At 27.8% G+C, this 18,109-nt stretch overlaps 2 protein-coding genes across 2 annotated transcripts; one reads left to right on the plus strand and one right to left on the minus strand.

The window, feature by feature from the left end:
- The first annotated feature begins 235 nt into the window (after positions 1 to 235).
- LOC112702592 (protein REVEILLE 1) lies at positions 236 to 4,010 on the plus strand. The gene is made up of 6 exons (XM_025753695.3): positions 236 to 864; positions 1,509 to 1,643; positions 1,752 to 1,863; positions 2,151 to 2,212; positions 2,459 to 2,869; positions 3,011 to 4,010. The coding sequence occupies exons 1-6, from the start codon at positions 853 to 855 to the stop codon at positions 3,563 to 3,565; spliced, it is 1,287 nt and encodes a 428-aa protein (XP_025609480.1). The 5' UTR covers positions 236 to 852; the 3' UTR covers positions 3,566 to 4,010.
- A 7,470-nt stretch (positions 4,011 to 11,480) lies between these two features.
- Positions 11,481 to 13,754, minus strand: LOC112702593 (probable transcription factor At1g61730). The gene is made up of 2 exons (XM_025753696.2): positions 12,511 to 13,754; positions 11,481 to 11,891 (listed from the first exon to the last, which is right to left on the minus strand). Exon 1 carries the CDS (start codon positions 13,576 to 13,578, stop codon positions 12,511 to 12,513), a length of 1,068 nt encoding a protein of 355 aa, XP_025609481.1. The 5' UTR covers positions 13,579 to 13,754; the 3' UTR covers positions 11,481 to 11,891.
- Between the last annotated feature and the right edge of the window lie 4,355 nt (positions 13,755 to 18,109).

Below are 18,109 nucleotides of genomic sequence, written 5' to 3' on the forward strand. Positions count from 1 at the left end.
GAATTAGTTTTTGCTAAATCGAATTAAGAATACTGCAAAAACAAAAAAATACATGTTAAATTTATTAATTGAAAAATTATTTTATAAAAAATATGAAATTTAAATTTCTAATTAATATATTTAGGAAAAATAGAAAAAGCGAGAAACATCAAACATAAGCTGCAGCCAAACGCCACGTATATTGGACCTCTTTCAACGTGAACCACAAGATGCCATCCACTTCTCGAGATTTCGAAAAGATTAATAATATTTCAATCAGAAAAAAGGAAAAAAGAATTATTTATTTAATTTTTGGAGGAGAAAACAAAAATTGAACCTGTGAGGTGGCAGCACCTCGTTGCTCCTTTTCTTCCTTTTTAGTCTCTTTCCCACTCTTCTCTTTTATATCTACCTCTCTCTTCTCCTCCTTCTCCACCTTCACTTTCTTCTTCTTCTTCTTCAATTTTTGTTCTTCTCGCTCTTTCTGTTTCCAGTTTTCGCCATCACTTTGTTCCCGATCGGATTTCTGGGTGGAAAAGGTGGTTGTGGTGCATGATCACGGTGTCTCACAGCTGAATCTCTGTAATTCTGAGCTGAAAAAGGGAAAAGAAAAAATTATGATTGTGTGTACGGAAGAATAGAATATCAGTGTTATTTGTATGATGTTTTTGGTGATTTTGATGAGCAAAAAAGTTGAATTCTGTAGAGAATTTGTAGATTCTAGTCCAGAAGGGTGAAAGGTTGTGTTTCTCTTTCTCCTTTTGGTGATTTATTTGTGAAGTGTTCAACTATTAAAGAAGTTGTGAAAGGAAGAACTAGTTTGAGAAAAGTTTGGTTCTGTTGAGGAGATCTTAATCACTTGGTTCTGCTTCCATGGCTGTTCAAGTATGTAAAATATGACTTACCTCCTTTCGTTTCTTTTCATTTCTTTTTTTATTCTCCCAAGAATTTGATTTGTCTGTAATTTCATTTTGAAGGAATTGATATTGAGATTTGTATTTATTTTTTGGTACTATTTTACATTAATTTTCTGTTTAAGAGTTAAGACACCTAAAAAGTTCATTTTTTTAATGCTTCTGTTAACAATTTTGAAAGGTCTTATAAATGATATCATGTTTCATCAATGGTATAATTATTTTTCTTGTGGTCTCTCTCTCTCTAAAGCTTTGGGTTCATTTCAATTGAGGAATTGAACTTAACAATTATTAATTGACTAGTTGATAATATTTGCTTTCTGTGATCTTAATTGTTCACTCGGAAGATGAATTATATGTGGATAAATGAAATTAACAATTTAGGTATCATCATACAATAACTTTTTTAAGAAATATTTTGTAGCTTTGCTTTATAACTTACAAAAAGTAGTTCTTAAAGGAGTTGTTAAAGCATTAAAGGACTCTTTTTAAAGAGCTAAGAGCCTAAGATCAAACACTTGTGCTTTTTAGTCTAGTTGACTTTTCTTTTATAAGAAATTTTAAAAAATTGGCCAATTTCTCATCATATTTATTTGCTATCTGGATTTGATGTAGGATCAAAGTGGAGTTGCTAGATTACAGGGTGGTCTCACAGTAGGAAATGAAGTATCTTTTGTTTCTCGAGCATACTCAGTTCCACATGTTCAATTGAATGATCAATTTTCCTGCGGAAATGACTATTCCCCCAAGGTTTGCTCTAAATTCTGAAGTTTGTTTCATTTTCAACACTTTGATTTTCACATATACTTGACACTATGCCTTCGGTTTGATCAATTTTGTATCTATCTACTTCAACAGGTGAGGAAACCATATACAATTACAAAGCAGCGAGAGCGTTGGACAGATGATGAACATAAGAAGTTCCTTGAAGCTTTGAAGCTGTATGGCCGAGCTTGGCGTCGAATCGAAGGTATAACCAATTAAAACTTCCACAACTTAGTGAAGCAGGTCGTGGAATTTTCATCGCATACTTGTCTAATTATGATATAAAGTGATATTCGAGCCTTGTGTTGCTAGGTAGAGTCAGCTATAGTGTTGTCTGATTCATATAGTTGAATGGATTTAGCGAAACATGGCTCTTTTATTGCTCTGTATCTTAAGCAAGTATGTGATGAAGATTCAAGTAAAAGAAACTGAGAGAGTAAATAAAAAGATGTGCTGGTTCTGAGATTTTGGATGCCTTATTTTTCACCACAGAACATGTTGGCACAAAGACTGCTGTTCAGATTCGAAGTCATGCTCAGAAGTTTTTTTCTAAGGTTTACAGCTCAATTCAATTCCACTATCCATTATCTGCCATAAATTTTTGTATGCCATAAGGGCTAATGATAGGTGTACTCACTTTGCTTTGTATAATGAAAGGTGAGTTCCTCCTCCATTTCTCTACCCTAAGCTATATATGAATTTATAAACCTTAGGAGATGCAAAGTACTAGCTTCCTTGAGGAAGGTTGAAGATTCCATGTTGAAATCATTCTGACTCCTCCTTTGAAACTTAAATGGCAGGTTGTCCGAGACTCGAGTGGGAACCCTACAAGCCTGGTGGAGCCAATTGAGATTCCACCTCCTCGACCAAAGCGAAAGCCGATGCATCCCTACCCTCGGAAGCTAGTAGAGATCCCCAAGAGGGAAATTTCTAACCTGGAACATTCAGTGAGGTCTAACTCTCCTAAGTCAGCAGATGTGGATCAAGAAAACAAATCTCCCAAGTCAGTACTATCTGCAATTGTTTCGGACACCCTTGGTTCCTCGGATTCAGATACACTGGCTGGAAGTTTATCCCCAGTGTCATCCATGAGTGGCGGTAATACCAGTAATTCTGCACTTGCTGAGCCCAAATCATCATTTGAGGAAGATAGGTCCACACCTCTAGTTGGACTAAATGCCAATTCTGCTCAACATGAGCACCCTCTTGTGGTAATTCCTAATCCATATCAATTTCATTCATTACGATATATCAGAACAAGAAATATCTGTCATCACTAGACATAGGATTGTTGAGAAATATGATGCATTGATGAATGGAGTTCTAATCTTGTGTTTGATCTTAATGTTCAGAAACTTGAGCTTTCCCACAATGAAAGTGTTTCTACCAAAGATGATGTGGCTGAAGAATCATCCAGCCGCACTCTAAAACTTTTCGGAACAACCCTGTTGTTAACAGATACCTGTACTCCAATCAATGAGGTATCCAAACCTGTACCTATCAATACTATGCATCTTATGCAACTTCAGAGCAGAAATTCAGATGCTACAAAAGATCCTGCAACCGTTGTTGCACCTTGGTGGATTCTTTCACACAACAGACCATTCATACCACTGCACAAGCAGCCTGAGGAGAAGAATCGGGATTCGGATCTTGGGGAATTCGAAACCAAAGAAGTTCAAAAGGAACCGTCATGGAGCGGTTCGAACACTAGTTCAGTTAGTGATGAAGAGAACACTGCAAAAAGTAAGGAGCAAGGCATGAGTCGCATAAGGGTGAGGCCTAGAACTTTTGGCAAAGGGTTTGTGCCATATAAAAGGTGTATGGCAGAAAGAGAAAAGAACCATTACTATTCAACAATGACATGTGAGAAGACGGAAGAACAAAGGATCAAGCTTTCCTTATAAGGTTCCTTTTCAAATTGGTTCTTTCTTCGAAGGAGTTACCCCCTTTATTTTTCAGATATGTACTATAACTGTTTGCCCTGTTTTCTGTTGTTTGTTGCTGGGTGACTTGGTCCAATGAGGAAGAGGGAACAAAGGGAACTGAAAATTTTGACATTGCAAAATCTCCAGCTGTTCAAATCCACAAACCAAGCTTCTTTGCACTATATATATATAACTTCATGACCTCTTTAGTTTTTTTTTCCCCTTTATTTTTTATGTTTGTGTTTCCTCCAAATTCTTTCTCACCTTCACCTGTGAATTATGTATATGTAGAGCTTTTTTGGCTTTCAGCATTTTGTTCTTACTAAACGTCAAAAGTGTAAGTTACATCTATATACTTGTGCAATAATCATTACTGTGCTTGTCCAAATGTTATCATATTGAATAAGATATATCTTTGATGGAATCACTTCCCACGGGCACTTTTCAATTTTTAAGGATTTTTGAGGCAAGTAGATCCACACTGTGCATGCTAAATTTTCTTTTATTTAGCAATGATAGAAAAGATAGAAGACATCGTAACAGACGGTATTGGCTATTGGGCCACTTATGTCTTGTTGTGTTTCTTTCTTTAGGGGTTTTGTTTCTGATAGCAAATATGGTCTATTCTCCAAATCAAGTAAATCTAAATCATAATTCATAATGCAATGTATTGAGTCTATTTAACAGATTTGGAAAGTTAGGGTTGCACAAAGGATTAAAGCTTTTATATGGCTAGCTTCAAATAAAGCATTATACCTAATAATAGATATATGAGAATTATAGCAGATTAGATTTAGAATTGCCTAACGCACCATATTTTTTAAAAAAAGATTTTTTAGTTTTTTGGTTTTTCACATTATCCTTGGCCCGTTAAAGATTAATGTGTCGACACTTGCTTAAATAAATTAGACACTTGCTTAAATAAATTAGTAAACTAACTATTAGACTAATTCAACTTAGTTAAAGAAATTTTAGTATACAATCATCTTATATATATACATAAAAAATTAACATCACTTGTATAAAGAAACATATTAAAATACAAAAAATAAAGTAAACACTTATATACAATTATTTTTATATAAAGTTAATAGTTAAGAGCTATTAAATAACAATTTAATCAAACATGTTAAATCATTTAACGGTTTCATTAACAGTTTTACATGGTTGAAAAAAAACGTCAAAAAATACTAATGACAAATAAATTCCTGAAAATTTAAAAAAGTGACGAAAAATTATTTATAATAGATAAGATTTTAATATTATTTTTTGTAAATTTTATTTGAAAAATAAGATTTTTTATTTTTAAAATTTTATAATTTTATAATAAGTAAATTTTTTTAAATATTTCTTTCATTATGAATGACCAAATTATTTTAAAAAATAAAAAATATTTAGAGATTAAATTATTACTTTTATAATAATACAAATACGTTTTTTTTTGTGTCTATACAAATACGTTTATTTGTATTAGATTAAATTAAATTATTAATTTTAATTATATTCGTATGAAAATTTATGAATATAATTAAAATTAATAATTTAATTTAATCCAATACAAATAAACATACTCTGTATTATATTATTATTGTACTCGTAATATATGATATTAGTGTATTTACACATACTAAAATACTAGTACAATAAAGAATTAGTATTTTTAATCATTTAACGGTTTCATTTAACGGTTTAATTTAATCCAATTTAATCAAACATGTTAAATCATTTAACGGTTTCATTAACAGTTTTACATGGTTGAAAAAAAACGTCAAAAAATACTAATGACAAATAAATTCCTGAAAATTTAAAAAAGTGACGAAAAATTATTTATAATAGATAAGATTTTAATATTATTTTTTGTAAATTTTATTTGAAAAATAAGATTTTTTATTTTTAAAATTTTATAATTTTATAATAAGTAAATTTTTTTAAATATTTCTTTCATTATGAATGACCAAATTATTTTAAAAAATAAAAAATATTTAGAGATTAAATTATTACTTTTATAATAATACAAATACGTTTTTTTTGTGTCTATACAAATACGTTTATTTGTATTAGATTAAATTAAATTATTAATTTTAATTATATTCGTATGAAAATTTATGAATATAATTAAAATTAATAATTTAATTTAATCCAATACAAATAAACATACTCTGTATTATATTATTATTGTACTCGTAATATATGATATTAGTGTATTTACACATACTAAAATACTAGTACAATAAAGAATTAGAGAAGTTATTTTTATTAAATATAGTATTCTTTTAATTATTAAATATTTATAAAATGTACTCATATTCAAAACATTTTTTAAAATTAATTAAGCAGTATGAGTACAATAAAACGAGTTAATTTAAAAATCACAAAAAAATGAGTATATTTATTTTTGTTGGATTAAATTAAATAAGATTACTACACATTCAAGTATTTTTTTTATCCAAATAGATTTAACACTAACAAAAACCATTTTCATTAAAAGAGCGTTATTACATGCGCTTTTTTTTTCTCCTCTCCAACGCTTCTTCTTTCTTTCTCTTCTTGCGATTCTTCTTTTAAATACATGCATACATCCTCTTCTTCTTTCAAATTCACGCATACGTCTTCCTTCTCCTTTTCTTCTTTTCCTCTTTCGTTATCGTCATCACCAACAATACCAATATTTTACTAATGGATTATTTTTTCAATCGAATTGAATGGAATGCAATTGCTGAATTGAATTGACGCAGGTGTTCTGAATTGAATTGATCTCTAAATTATAGATAATATTTCGTTCATTTAGTACTATACAATTTGTTTTACCTTAATAACGTGTTTGGTTCATTAGACAGAAAGTTGTTTTGAATTTGATTTTATATAATGGATAATATTTCGTTCATTTAGTACTATACAATTGTTTCATCTTAATAACATGTTCGGTTCATTATGAATGGAATTGAATTACTTTAAGAAAAAGTCTAGGGAGCCAGCATTTTTGTTGAAATCTGGCCAGCACTTAACCATTACAAGGTCCTACACCATTAGATGTCATCTCACACCATTGAAAATATTGATGATGGCTAATTGATGGCTAAACATCACAAATTCTGCTGGTCCCCTAGCACTCCTCTTATTTTGAATTAAATGGAGACAGATGTTTTGAATTGAATTGAATTGATAATCTCTAAGAGGAGGAGAAGAAAGAGGAGGAGAAGAAGAAAAAGAAAAGAAGAAACACCTTTGTGTGCAAATTTGGAAGAAGAAGAAGAATGGATGTGCAAATTTAGAAGAAGAGGAGGAAGAAATACGAGGAAAATGAGGAGGAGTGTGTGATTTGAAAAGTTGTTACTACAACTTGGATAGACTTGGATAAGAATTTTGCTTGGATATAAAATTTTATTCTAAATTAAATCAACTTAAATTATAATAATTTAAATTTTAAATTAAATATTTTATAATTTTAAAATTTTAAATTATTTGAATAAAATTGAATGAAATGAAAAAATAAAAAACAAACCAACATTTATATCGATGTATCAAAAAGTTATATACATACGAATACATTTAACTATTGGAGTAAAATTGGAATAAAATTGTTAATTTTTTAATTTAAAAAATTTAAATAGTTATTTTCTTAAATCAAACATTTAATTAATCTTACTAGTTCAATAATATGATTACGTAATATTATAGTTAAATCATTATAATAATACATATATTGAATATAATGACATTAATTCGTTAGATTTAGATCGATATCTCGTACCTGATTTATGTGCAACTTTTCAAGTTATGTCATTTCGAATTTTTTTTTAATTTCTATTTTATCTGAATATATAATATAAAGAATAATGGATAATGGCACCTCTTTAAGATGACTTATTATGATTATTCTACTACTATATCTGAGTATATATTATTATTTTATATGTGTATATATAATATTAAAATATAGATTAAATATATATAAATGAGTTGAGTTTATCAAAACTCAAATGCTAATTTAATTTATGAACTTAATTTTAAGTTTAAGTTCGGCTCACGAATCCACGAACTCACTAATCGAACTATTATTGAATCGAGCTCGAGCTAGCTCATGAGTTAGTTTGATTCACTTGGAGCTCTACATGCAATGAGTCTTTTGAAAATTTTGTTTGCATGAGAACTTTCAAATCACATTGTTAGATGTCATATTTAAAGTATGTCTAAAATAAGCTCAACAATTATGTGTTTATTGAATGAGCCATCTTTATATAGACCATTAGATTTTATTAGATAAAAATCAAAGGCTAATATAAAAGAAGAGCATTGATGGACTCTAATAAATATAGAATATCTTAGTATATAAATAAATGCTTTAAATAGCAATACTTTAATACACAATAATTTAAATAATAACTGAATCTTTTATTCTTAAATAATTAAATATAAAATATATAAATACAAAATATATGAGTATTTTTTATTTATTAAAATTAATTAGTATACAAAAATTTTTTATAATCTTAAAAAATTATATTAAAATAATATTTTAAAATATAATATAAAAATATAAAATAATTAAAATTTTATTTTATATTACTTGATAAATAATTAAATTATTAAATTCAAAATTTATTAACTAACTATTTTTATTAAAAATATTATTATATAATATAATTTTTCATAAAAATATTTTAAAAATATAATTTATTTAAAATATTATATATAATACATGAAAATATTAAATTTTTTATTGTTTTCAACTTTCTTTAGAAAAATAAAATAAATAATATAATTTTAACTACATACCTAAATAAAAAAATTTATATTTTCTTGTATTATATATAATTTTTTAAATAATTTTACTTTTACAAATATTTTAATAATAATTATATTATATATAATATATTTAACAAAGTAATTAATTAACAAATTTTAAATATAATAATCTAATTATTATCAAGTAATATAAAATAAATTTTAATTATTTTATATTTTTATGTTGTAATTTAAAATATTATTTTAATATAATTTTTTAATATTATAAAAAATTATATAATAATTAATCTTAATAAAAAATAAATTTATATTTTTTTATTTTTTTATTTTATATTTTTTAGAACAAAATATTTTTATGTTTATATAATAAAATATGTGATAATCTTCTTTATATATACACATATAAATATATATATATATATATACTATTTATTAATTTTTTATATATTAAATAATTATAATCGTATAATAAAATTGAAATAAAAAATATATTAAATTTGTTGCAGTAAAACAATTTAAAATATCATTTTAATATAATTTTTTAATACTATAAAAAATTTTGCATAGTAATTAATTTTAATAAATAAAAAATATTCATATATTTTATATTTAATTATTTAAGAATAAAAGATTCTGTTGTCGTTTAAAGTATTATGTATTAAAGTATTGTCATTTAAAGTATTTATTTATGTATTAGGATATTCTATATGTATTAAAGTCCATCAATACTCTTCTTTATATTAGTCTTTAATGTTCATCTAATAAAATCTAATGATTTATATAAGTGTGGCTCATTCAATAAACACATAATTGTTAAGCTCATTTTAGACATACCGTTATATTTAGACTTGTTTTCATAGATTTCATAAATTTTTATAAATTGTAAATTATACTGTTGATGATATGTACGCGTATTTAAAATTATAATATTTACGTTTTTAAAGATTTTTTTACTACATTATGGATGCACATATTTAAAATTATAAATTATCTATCTATTATACATTTCGTTAAATATTATATCTATTTAATTTAAATAAAAAAATTCCCTTGACAAGGAAAGTATACTTTTGTATTCAAAATTTTAAATACTCAATTCAATGAAGTCTTCAAATTAAGACATTAGAAAACTTAACTAGCTTAGTCCGTAATTATTATAAAAGAAATAGTAGTGATGTTATTGATTAGGCTATTTTTAAATCTTAAACTGAAAGTGATTTAAATCTTAATGCTATTAAAGTTCTTAGTAACTTCACTAGTTCACTTTATATCAGAGCATTCTGTAACTTTAACTTTCTTTTGGATTTTTTTTCGTATCCCACTTTATTTTGTCGTGTCTATAACTAGAATTAAATTTCTCAGATAAGCCTCTAATTCTCTTGAACAAAATGAAAATCCAAAATTAGAGGTTTAAGCAAGGTTCTGAAAATCAGACCGGACCGGCCAGTCGAACCGGTTCAACCGGGAACCGACAGTGCAAGCAGTCTGATCCTCCCTTTATAACCGTTCGAAAGAAAATCGTTGGAAAACCGGCGAATCGGCCGAAAATCGGTCGATTGGGCCGGATCGGTAACCGGTCGGTTTGGATAAAACGACACCATTTTTAAACTTGTAAAAAAAAAAAGAAATTGATCCACCGATCCAGTGATCCCTCGTGACCCAACCCCCTCTTCCCCCAATCATTCATTCATCCATGTTCTGGAGAACTCTAAATGAAAGAAACCCTAGCCGCGTTGCCCTCCGCCTAACTCAGTTCCTCAGCGTCGTCGTCTAACCCAGCTCCTCTTCGGCTCTTCATCTTCACTGGCTTCTCAGCACGGACCCAGGTTAGTGGCTTCTCTTCTTCATTTTCACTTTGGTCGTCTTCTTCAATTTTTGCTCCATTTCTGATTTTTCTTCAAGTCTACTTCAATTTTTGTTCAACTCTGCTTCAATTTTTGTTCAAGTCTGTTTCGGTCTTGGTTCAAGTCTTCTTCAATTTGTTGAAGTTTTGATGGTCCTTGAAGTTTGGTTCTAAATGTTTTGTTACTCTGTTTTCTAATTGCTGTGAATGTTTGAAATTTTGTTACTCTGAAAGTTTGGTTCTGGATCTGTTACTCTGATGGTTTGAAGTTTGCTATGAATGTTTGAAGTTTTGTTACTCTGATGGTTCTTTTAATTTTTTTCTAGTTACGGATAGCTTTGTTTAGTTTCTGAATGCTCGGTTCTTCTTCTTACTTTTAATTTCTAAATTTTTTGTTCAAATAATGTTGCTAATGCTCTTCTTCTTCTTTTTTGTTAATGCTCTGCTTAATTTAGTGTCATCACTGTTGAGTCTGTTTCAATATTTTGAATATCTGATACTCTAATTTGTGATTTCTAAATCTAAAATTAATAAAATCATTGATTTTGTGTTGTTGAAATTGTTAATTAAAATAAATTTGTTATGCTGCTGTTGCCATTTTTTAATTTTTAAGTATGATGTTTCTTAATTTTTGTTGAAATAGTTGTTGATTTCAGAGTTTATAGTGATTATTTGTTGGTGGTATTTAACTTTTGTTGCTGCTTCTTTTTTCTTTCTTCTTTTGTTTCTTACTGATTTTCTATATTGCATTTATGTTTAACATTATTATTGCTTTAGCTGTTGAGCTTGTATTTTGATAATGTGCTTCGGTTGCTTTAACTCTTTCTAATGCTAACTTATAACAAAGTTTTCTTCTGGCAGATTTATCTTAGACACTTTGAGTTGCATTGCGAAACACATCCATGCACAAAGATACTGGAGGTATTACAAGCAACATGCTTGGAGGTTTATCCAGCTGTCTTAGGAGATCCATATTCGGCATCAATATCAATATCAACGACCACATCAAAACCACACCGTTTTCCGCAATTGCCATCACCACAGTAATAACCGTTTTCCGCAATTGCCATCACCACAGTAATAACGTAAAAAATTTACCAACTCATACTTGATTCTAATCTTCTATGAACCAGCAACACATACAAAAAATAATTTATTTAAAAAGTTTTACATTTTTCTTTTCCTTAAAAGTTTTAAATAATTGTAAATATTCTTATGACATACACTACTGTGCTTTAATAATGCAATTAGGAAGAAATATTTGTGATGATGATAAGAATTAAGAACAAACGAAGTCCACATAGATTGGCAGTCATGGTAGTTTTATCGTGTGACCAAGCACTAAACTCGGTTAATTAATAATGTTATGAATACATAGAGAAAAAGTTTTCTTGACCCAGTAAAAGCTAAGCAGCTTAACAAACAGAGAGGCATCTATTTTCGCTTTGGTGCTCGCAAGTCACAACACTAAGCAGAGGAATCTTCATCCAAAACACAAACCATGTTTTTAACGGTTAAGATATTCAAAAATCATCAAAATTTCTAAACTACTATCGAACAAAATAAAAAAGTGGCATATATAACAAGATCAGGAGACATATAGCCCAGCAACCAACTAGTTTAAATATGAAACTATACTAAATTCATACAATTGCATATTCCACAAATGCTCGATACACTTCGTCCTGTTTTAGATAATGTATCATCCTTCGCTATCTGAAAAATAACATAGAAAGTAGAAAGGGTGAAACAAATATTCTTCGGATAAAAAATAATCCATCCATTTAATTATTTTCAGCCAATAGGATTATTAAAAATTATTTGCTTTTAACTTCAAGAAAAACATAACTCACAGACAATAGTTTGACTTAGCATAGTATTCCCTTTTATTGTTTTGTTCTATAATTCTCATAGGTGAGTTATGTTTCTTCTTGAAGTTAATCATCTGCCATAGAAGTACACCAAATACTTGAAACTTAAAAAGTTATAGCGATATACAGACTTGTGCTAAAATCACTCATAATCTTACTATGACAGAATAAGAACAAGCCAAACTAACAATAACATTAAAACTTAGAAAAACTGAAACTAAGCTGCAGGAAAATCAAAATTGAAAGACTGTCAAATTAATTTTTTTGTGAGTTGGATTTTGGTGAACAAGTGAACTAAAACCTCCATTTTGCTTCCCTTTCCTCCAACTCCCAAACATAAAATTCTTGAATCAATGGAGATAAATATATATCATACAATACTAAAATGCCATGAACCTAAACATGTCAAAATAAAATCAAAATGCCAGAATCCAAAAAAACAAAAATGCAACCAAGATATATACCTAGGAGGACGACGAGCTATTTGCTTGATATATCAACTTAGCCTGTTCGGCATAGAATTCAGCTATCTCCACATACAATTTATTTTCAGCGTCTTTGAACTTCCTCCACCTAGCCTCGATGTCTTCCCTCTTTGAGACTCCAAGTAACTCTATTCCCTTTCTAATATAATCTTCACCGAAAGGCTTACCAAAAGTCCCATCGTACCTCAACATTGAAGTCAAAGCTAAACTAGTCACAGAAAATTCACTCATCCTTCTACCTTCATTTGAATCCAAAGGTTCAGAATTTAGTTTGGACTTTGCTTCAGCTTTTCCTTTTGAATGGGGCACTAGCGCCTTCTTCGCAGCCTTCTCATTATTAACTGTATCCTTTTTCGCAGTTTCCTTGAGAACTGCTTCACCGCCACGGCCATCGTGGCCCCAAACATTCTTTCCCAACTGAAGTGCTTCCAACTCGTGCGGCTTTAAGGTTGTCCCCTTGCCGTTCTTCTCTTTTATTAGGATGTTTTCAAACTTCTTCTTCAGCCGGCGGATCTTCTCCTTCACTTGCATGCATGATACATTTGCCCGAATCAAGTTCGACCCCTTCATAAAATCGTAAAATTCATCAGCGCATTTATAGGGTTCCTTCCCTGTTTTCGCGATGAACTCAGACAGGCCTTTCAAGATACCTATCTCATCTTCCTCGCTGAAAACCCTCTGAAAGAGGGATTTGGATTTCTGCGGATCCTCTTCAACGGAGCCGACGGCGTTATCCTCCTGTGCCTTCTTCCCACGTTTTGGTTGCTTCGAGTCGTCGATACTGTTTTCAGCTGCGCGCTTTGACCCGGAAGCCGAAGGTTGAGACTTCAACTTTGGAGAGGGTTTAGAAGAATATGACGAGGGTTTGGAAACCTTTTGCGGTTGAGGCTTCCTGGGTTCATCTTCGCCTTGGTCTGTGTCTTCGTCCTCGTCAGATGAAGTTGCTGCTTCTTCTTCCTCGCTGCTATCTTCTTGTTCGGGCTGAGGCCTGGGAACCTGCGATTCGTCGTCAGAGTCTTCAGGAGCGACTTGCTTCTGCTTCGCCATGGAAACTCCGAAATTCAGGAGGGAAAAAGTGAATTTAGGATTAGGGTTTGTCTTAGTTCACTCTCTGGACAGACTTGGCGAATTTTAAAGGCTAGGGTTTCGTTTGGGAGAGACAGTGGGGCGGTTTTCTTTTTCTCTTTTAATTGAAAAATCGGAAATCATAAAAGAAAATGCCCGGTTCAAAGGGTTCACTAGTTAACCGTCAATTAAATCGGTTTTTTTTACCGATGGTATTCCAGATAGTTTTTTGCTTAAAAAATTGATTTTTATTTAATCCAGTTGAACCAATTAATTCAATTCAATTTTTAAAAATTATGAATTATTAGCTGCTCAACAAACAGTGTCTATTCGACCGCTTTTTTATTGAATTAAAAAAATATTTTTATATTTTTATTTTTAAAATTATAAATTTAATATTAATAATTAAAAAATAAATTATAAAAAATAAAAATTTTAATTTATTTAGTATATGTAAAAGTATAAAATAAATAAATTTAAATTAAAAAATAAAAAAATTTATGTTAATTTTTAAAATTATGAATTATTAACGGCTCAACAAACAGTGTCTGTTCAACTGTTTTTTTATTGAATTAAAAAAATATTTTTATATTTTTATTTTTAAAATTATAAATTTAATATCAATAATTAAAAAATAAATTATAGAAAATAAAAATTTTAATTTATTTAGTATATGTAAAAGTATAAAATAAATAAATTTAAATTAAAAAATAAAAGAATCTATGTTATTACTATGTTTAACAGATTTAAGATAAAGATTTATTAATATTATTTACAAATTTGTTATTTATATATTAAATTTATTTATTTTTTCAATCCTATTTAATTTGAAATAAATTTAAAAATTTATATTCATATTCAAAACACTCTTTTAGAAGATACATAATTTTAATAGATAAAAAATTATTTTTTTAATTTTATATTGAATATCTTTAATTATCTTAAATTTTATTATTATTTCAAAATTATTAATTTTAATTTTGATTATATCATCTCATCATATTATACATTATTATTTTCTCTTACTATTTTTTTACATGCATAATTATTATTTTCTCGTCGTTACTACTATGTTGTCTTATTTTATTGTCCTTTCTTATTTTCTTCTTCTATTAACGCCAATCGCAATCAATTACCACTATACCACTATCGGAGTTCTCATTTTTGTTTATCACTTTGATTCATACATATCCATTCTGTTAAAAGAATTATTTTCTTATTTGATTTAGATAGCTAAATGTATAACTATTATATAAATACTTATTTTTTATACTTACTTGTTAAGTCATATTTTATCATTTTAAAAAAAAATTAAAATATCACGCATTCAAAAGTTTTGTATAAAATAATAAAATAAAAAATAAAAAAATTATAAGTTATTTAATTTTTTTAATATATAGAATAATTGAATTTAAATTAATTTAGATATAATACTAAAATCATTACGTTGTTACTATGTGTAACAATGAAGATATAAATTTATAAATATTTGTAAATTTATTTATTTTTCAATTATAAATTTATAAAAATTTATATTTAAATCACTCTTTCTCTTGCATAATTTTATAGTTAAAAAAAATTATTTCTTATAATTTATATTGAACATTTTAAATTATCTTTAGTTTTATTATTCTTTTAAAATTTTTAATTTTTGGTTTTATTATTTTTTTCTTATCATTATCTATCTATGTATACTTCACCACCACTTTTATATTAACTTGTTATCTCTTTCTTCCTCTATTTTTTATTTTCTTTTTGTCTTCTCTGCGAACGCATCTAGTTACCATCATATATTAGTTCATAATTATTACACTCAAAAGTAAATACTAATTTAAAAATAAAATTCAAAAAAAAAATATCATAACTCTGATGTGAATCAACTACACTCCTATAAACGTAACAAATGAGAAAATTTAACTTTTTTTATTATGAGTATTTTTTATTATCTAATGCATACAAAATCACATATTTTCATTTATGATAAAAATTAAAAATTAAAGTTAAATGACATTAGTACTTTTTGGTTTAATAAAATTAAAATAAAGTATAAAAATAAAGATAAAAACTAAAAAAAATAGATGGCTCTAGATAAGGATAATGTTAAATTTTATGTCATTATGTATGAAAACAATGATTTATTTTATTATATTTATTTTTGTACCAAATAACAAAAAAGTTAAATTTTATGTCCATTTTTTATTACTTATCTATAGTTGTTTAGATTAGTATAGTTATTGAGTCATATTTCGTTCCAACAAAAAAATAGTTATGAAATTATTTTCATTTTTTATTGGAACACATTTATTATATCATGATTTTAATAATTGATGTAAAATTTAAAAAATTATATAAACATATATTTATTTTGATTAAATTCAAGAGTAAATTATACATATTTCTATAGTAAAAAAATAGACTTAACTTTTTTTATAATAAATAATTTTTCAATCATCTAATTTATAAAAAGAGTCCCATCTTTTTATTTATCCTAAAGGTTAAATATTAAAACTAATGTTAATATTTTTTTATTAATGAAACCAAAATAAAACAAAAATAAACTTTGAATAAAAATAAAAATACAAAATTTTGAATCTCAAAATATAAAATAATTATAAGATAAAAAAATTACTTAACTTTTTTCAGACAAATTATATTAGATTTTACGGTATATTTAAATGAAATGAGAAAGATGCAAGAGAAGATGGATAAAAAAAATTATTATGCCGTAAGATGATAGATAGTAAGGGAGATAAGAGATAATGATAGAAAGTTCGTGAACGTGAATTGATGAAATAAGAGAGAACTTGAATGTACCATGCCTTGGTTAGGTTTTTTCCCATACATTATTCAGTCACTTATCAATTATCCAATACCTAATGTACCATGCCTCTTACATAAATCACTCTTATCCTTATTTCTCAATAATATTCACATTATCATACATTAAACATTACCAAAACTCAATAATCATCCTCAATTATCATCACAACTCAATTATCTCCAATTCAAACACAAACCACACCAAACTCAACTCATCATACTTATCCAGACTTACAGGTTGCAGCCTTCGGCCCAAATCTCACAAATACTCATCATCACATATCACATTATCAACAATCATCATCAAACTCAATCATACAACACATATATACACATTTAACAATTTCACAATCATTCCAACACATATCCTGTTCAGTTCAAAATATTAAAGCCTGTCTTATGGCAACTAGCCTAAATTTTCACGCAACATTATATATTAATTATGAAAAACCAAAACTATACATTGGTCGATTTCTCTCCAAGACCAAAACACCTTAAAATCTCTCATCTTTTCAACTTTCTAAACCTCTAAATCCATAGTAATGAGTTTTCATCTTCCAAGGCTCAAATTCAAGCACCCAAATCCACCAATTCAACTCCAATTCACATGAACTCAATCTAATATCATTCAATTTCTTCATAATCAATACTAGGATTCACTAATTTAATAATTCACAAGGGATTAGTGGTTTCTTATCTTATCCACTGATTACATGGACAAAACTCAATGCTAACTCGTACTAGAGCATCCATAAATCATAAAAATTATAAAATGTCTCAATATTCAAAATCAAAATTGCAGAATTAAAAGGAGGAGAGAATTAGGCACGAAATTCAGAATCCCTTACCACTTTGTTTAGAATGGTTTGAATAGAATTTCTAGAGGAACACGTGACTACAAATGACTTGTCAATCGGAGTTACGGATTGAAAGATAGGAAAGATTAAAATTTGGTTGAAAATGGAGGTTAGGGTTTGTGCCTTCAACTCTCTTCCCAGTGTGTTTGGCTGAATGTAAGGGAAGAAGGAGGCTGATTTGGCTTTTTATATTTGGGCATTGGACCCAATATAGGTTCGGTCACATTGATTTAGTCCGTTGGCTCAATTTTGAGTCAAAACCTTTAAAATTATTATTTTAATTCATATTTTAAATATTTTTACTTCTCTAAATTATAATTTTTAATTTGCTAATTTCCTTAGCTCATAATTAATTTACCGTGTTTTACATAAGTTGAGGGAATAAAATTTGTGCCAAAGGCTACTAATCAAACAACATCGTTTTGAAGAAGGCGGACTAATTTATCTCATTTTAAAAACTCTCCCTCCACGTAGGACACCGTAACAGCCATATCTGCATAGTGGCGTCCACGTTAAACTTTTTTGTTGTGTCTGACAGATTCATATGAATAGAAAGATGCATATGTCCAACTTTTAAAGAGGTCAAAAATTTAAAAGTATTTTTAAATGGTTAGAAGAACAAAAAGTTAGGGACTTATTTATCCTTTTCTCAAAATCAAACTTCAGTATGTGTGTGTGTGTTGTTACGTTATAGAGATATATTGTTATAGATTGGTAAATAAAATATTTAATTTATTTATTTAAATTTATTTCTTAATTACATTTATAAGAGTGTAGATGAATCATATAAGAGTTATATTAATTATGATCGAGGAAGAGAGGTAGAAGGAGAAGAA

This window comes from Arachis hypogaea, chromosome 7 (genome assembly GCF_003086295.3).
Source record: "Arachis hypogaea cultivar Tifrunner chromosome 7, arahy.Tifrunner.gnm2.J5K5, whole genome shotgun sequence".
In the NCBI taxonomy this organism is placed as follows: domain Eukaryota; kingdom Viridiplantae; phylum Streptophyta; class Magnoliopsida; order Fabales; family Fabaceae; genus Arachis; species Arachis hypogaea.

What these genes read in the sequence shown, in the direction of transcription:
- LOC112702592 (XM_025753695.3), top strand. An exon ending in AGCTTGGCGTCGAATCGAAG is followed by an intron (nt 1,864 to 2,150) that starts GTATAACCAATT and finishes TTTTCACCACAG; the next exon opens with AACATGTTGGCACAAAGACT. An exon ending in CTCAGAAGTTTTTTTCTAAG is followed by an intron (nt 2,213 to 2,458) that starts GTTTACAGCTCA and finishes CTTAAATGGCAG; the next exon opens with GTTGTCCGAGACTCGAGTGG.
- LOC112702593 (XM_025753696.2), bottom strand. Translation starts at nt 13,578, where the DNA reads ATGGCGAAGCAGAAGCAAGTCGCTCCTGAAGACTCTGACGACGAATCG.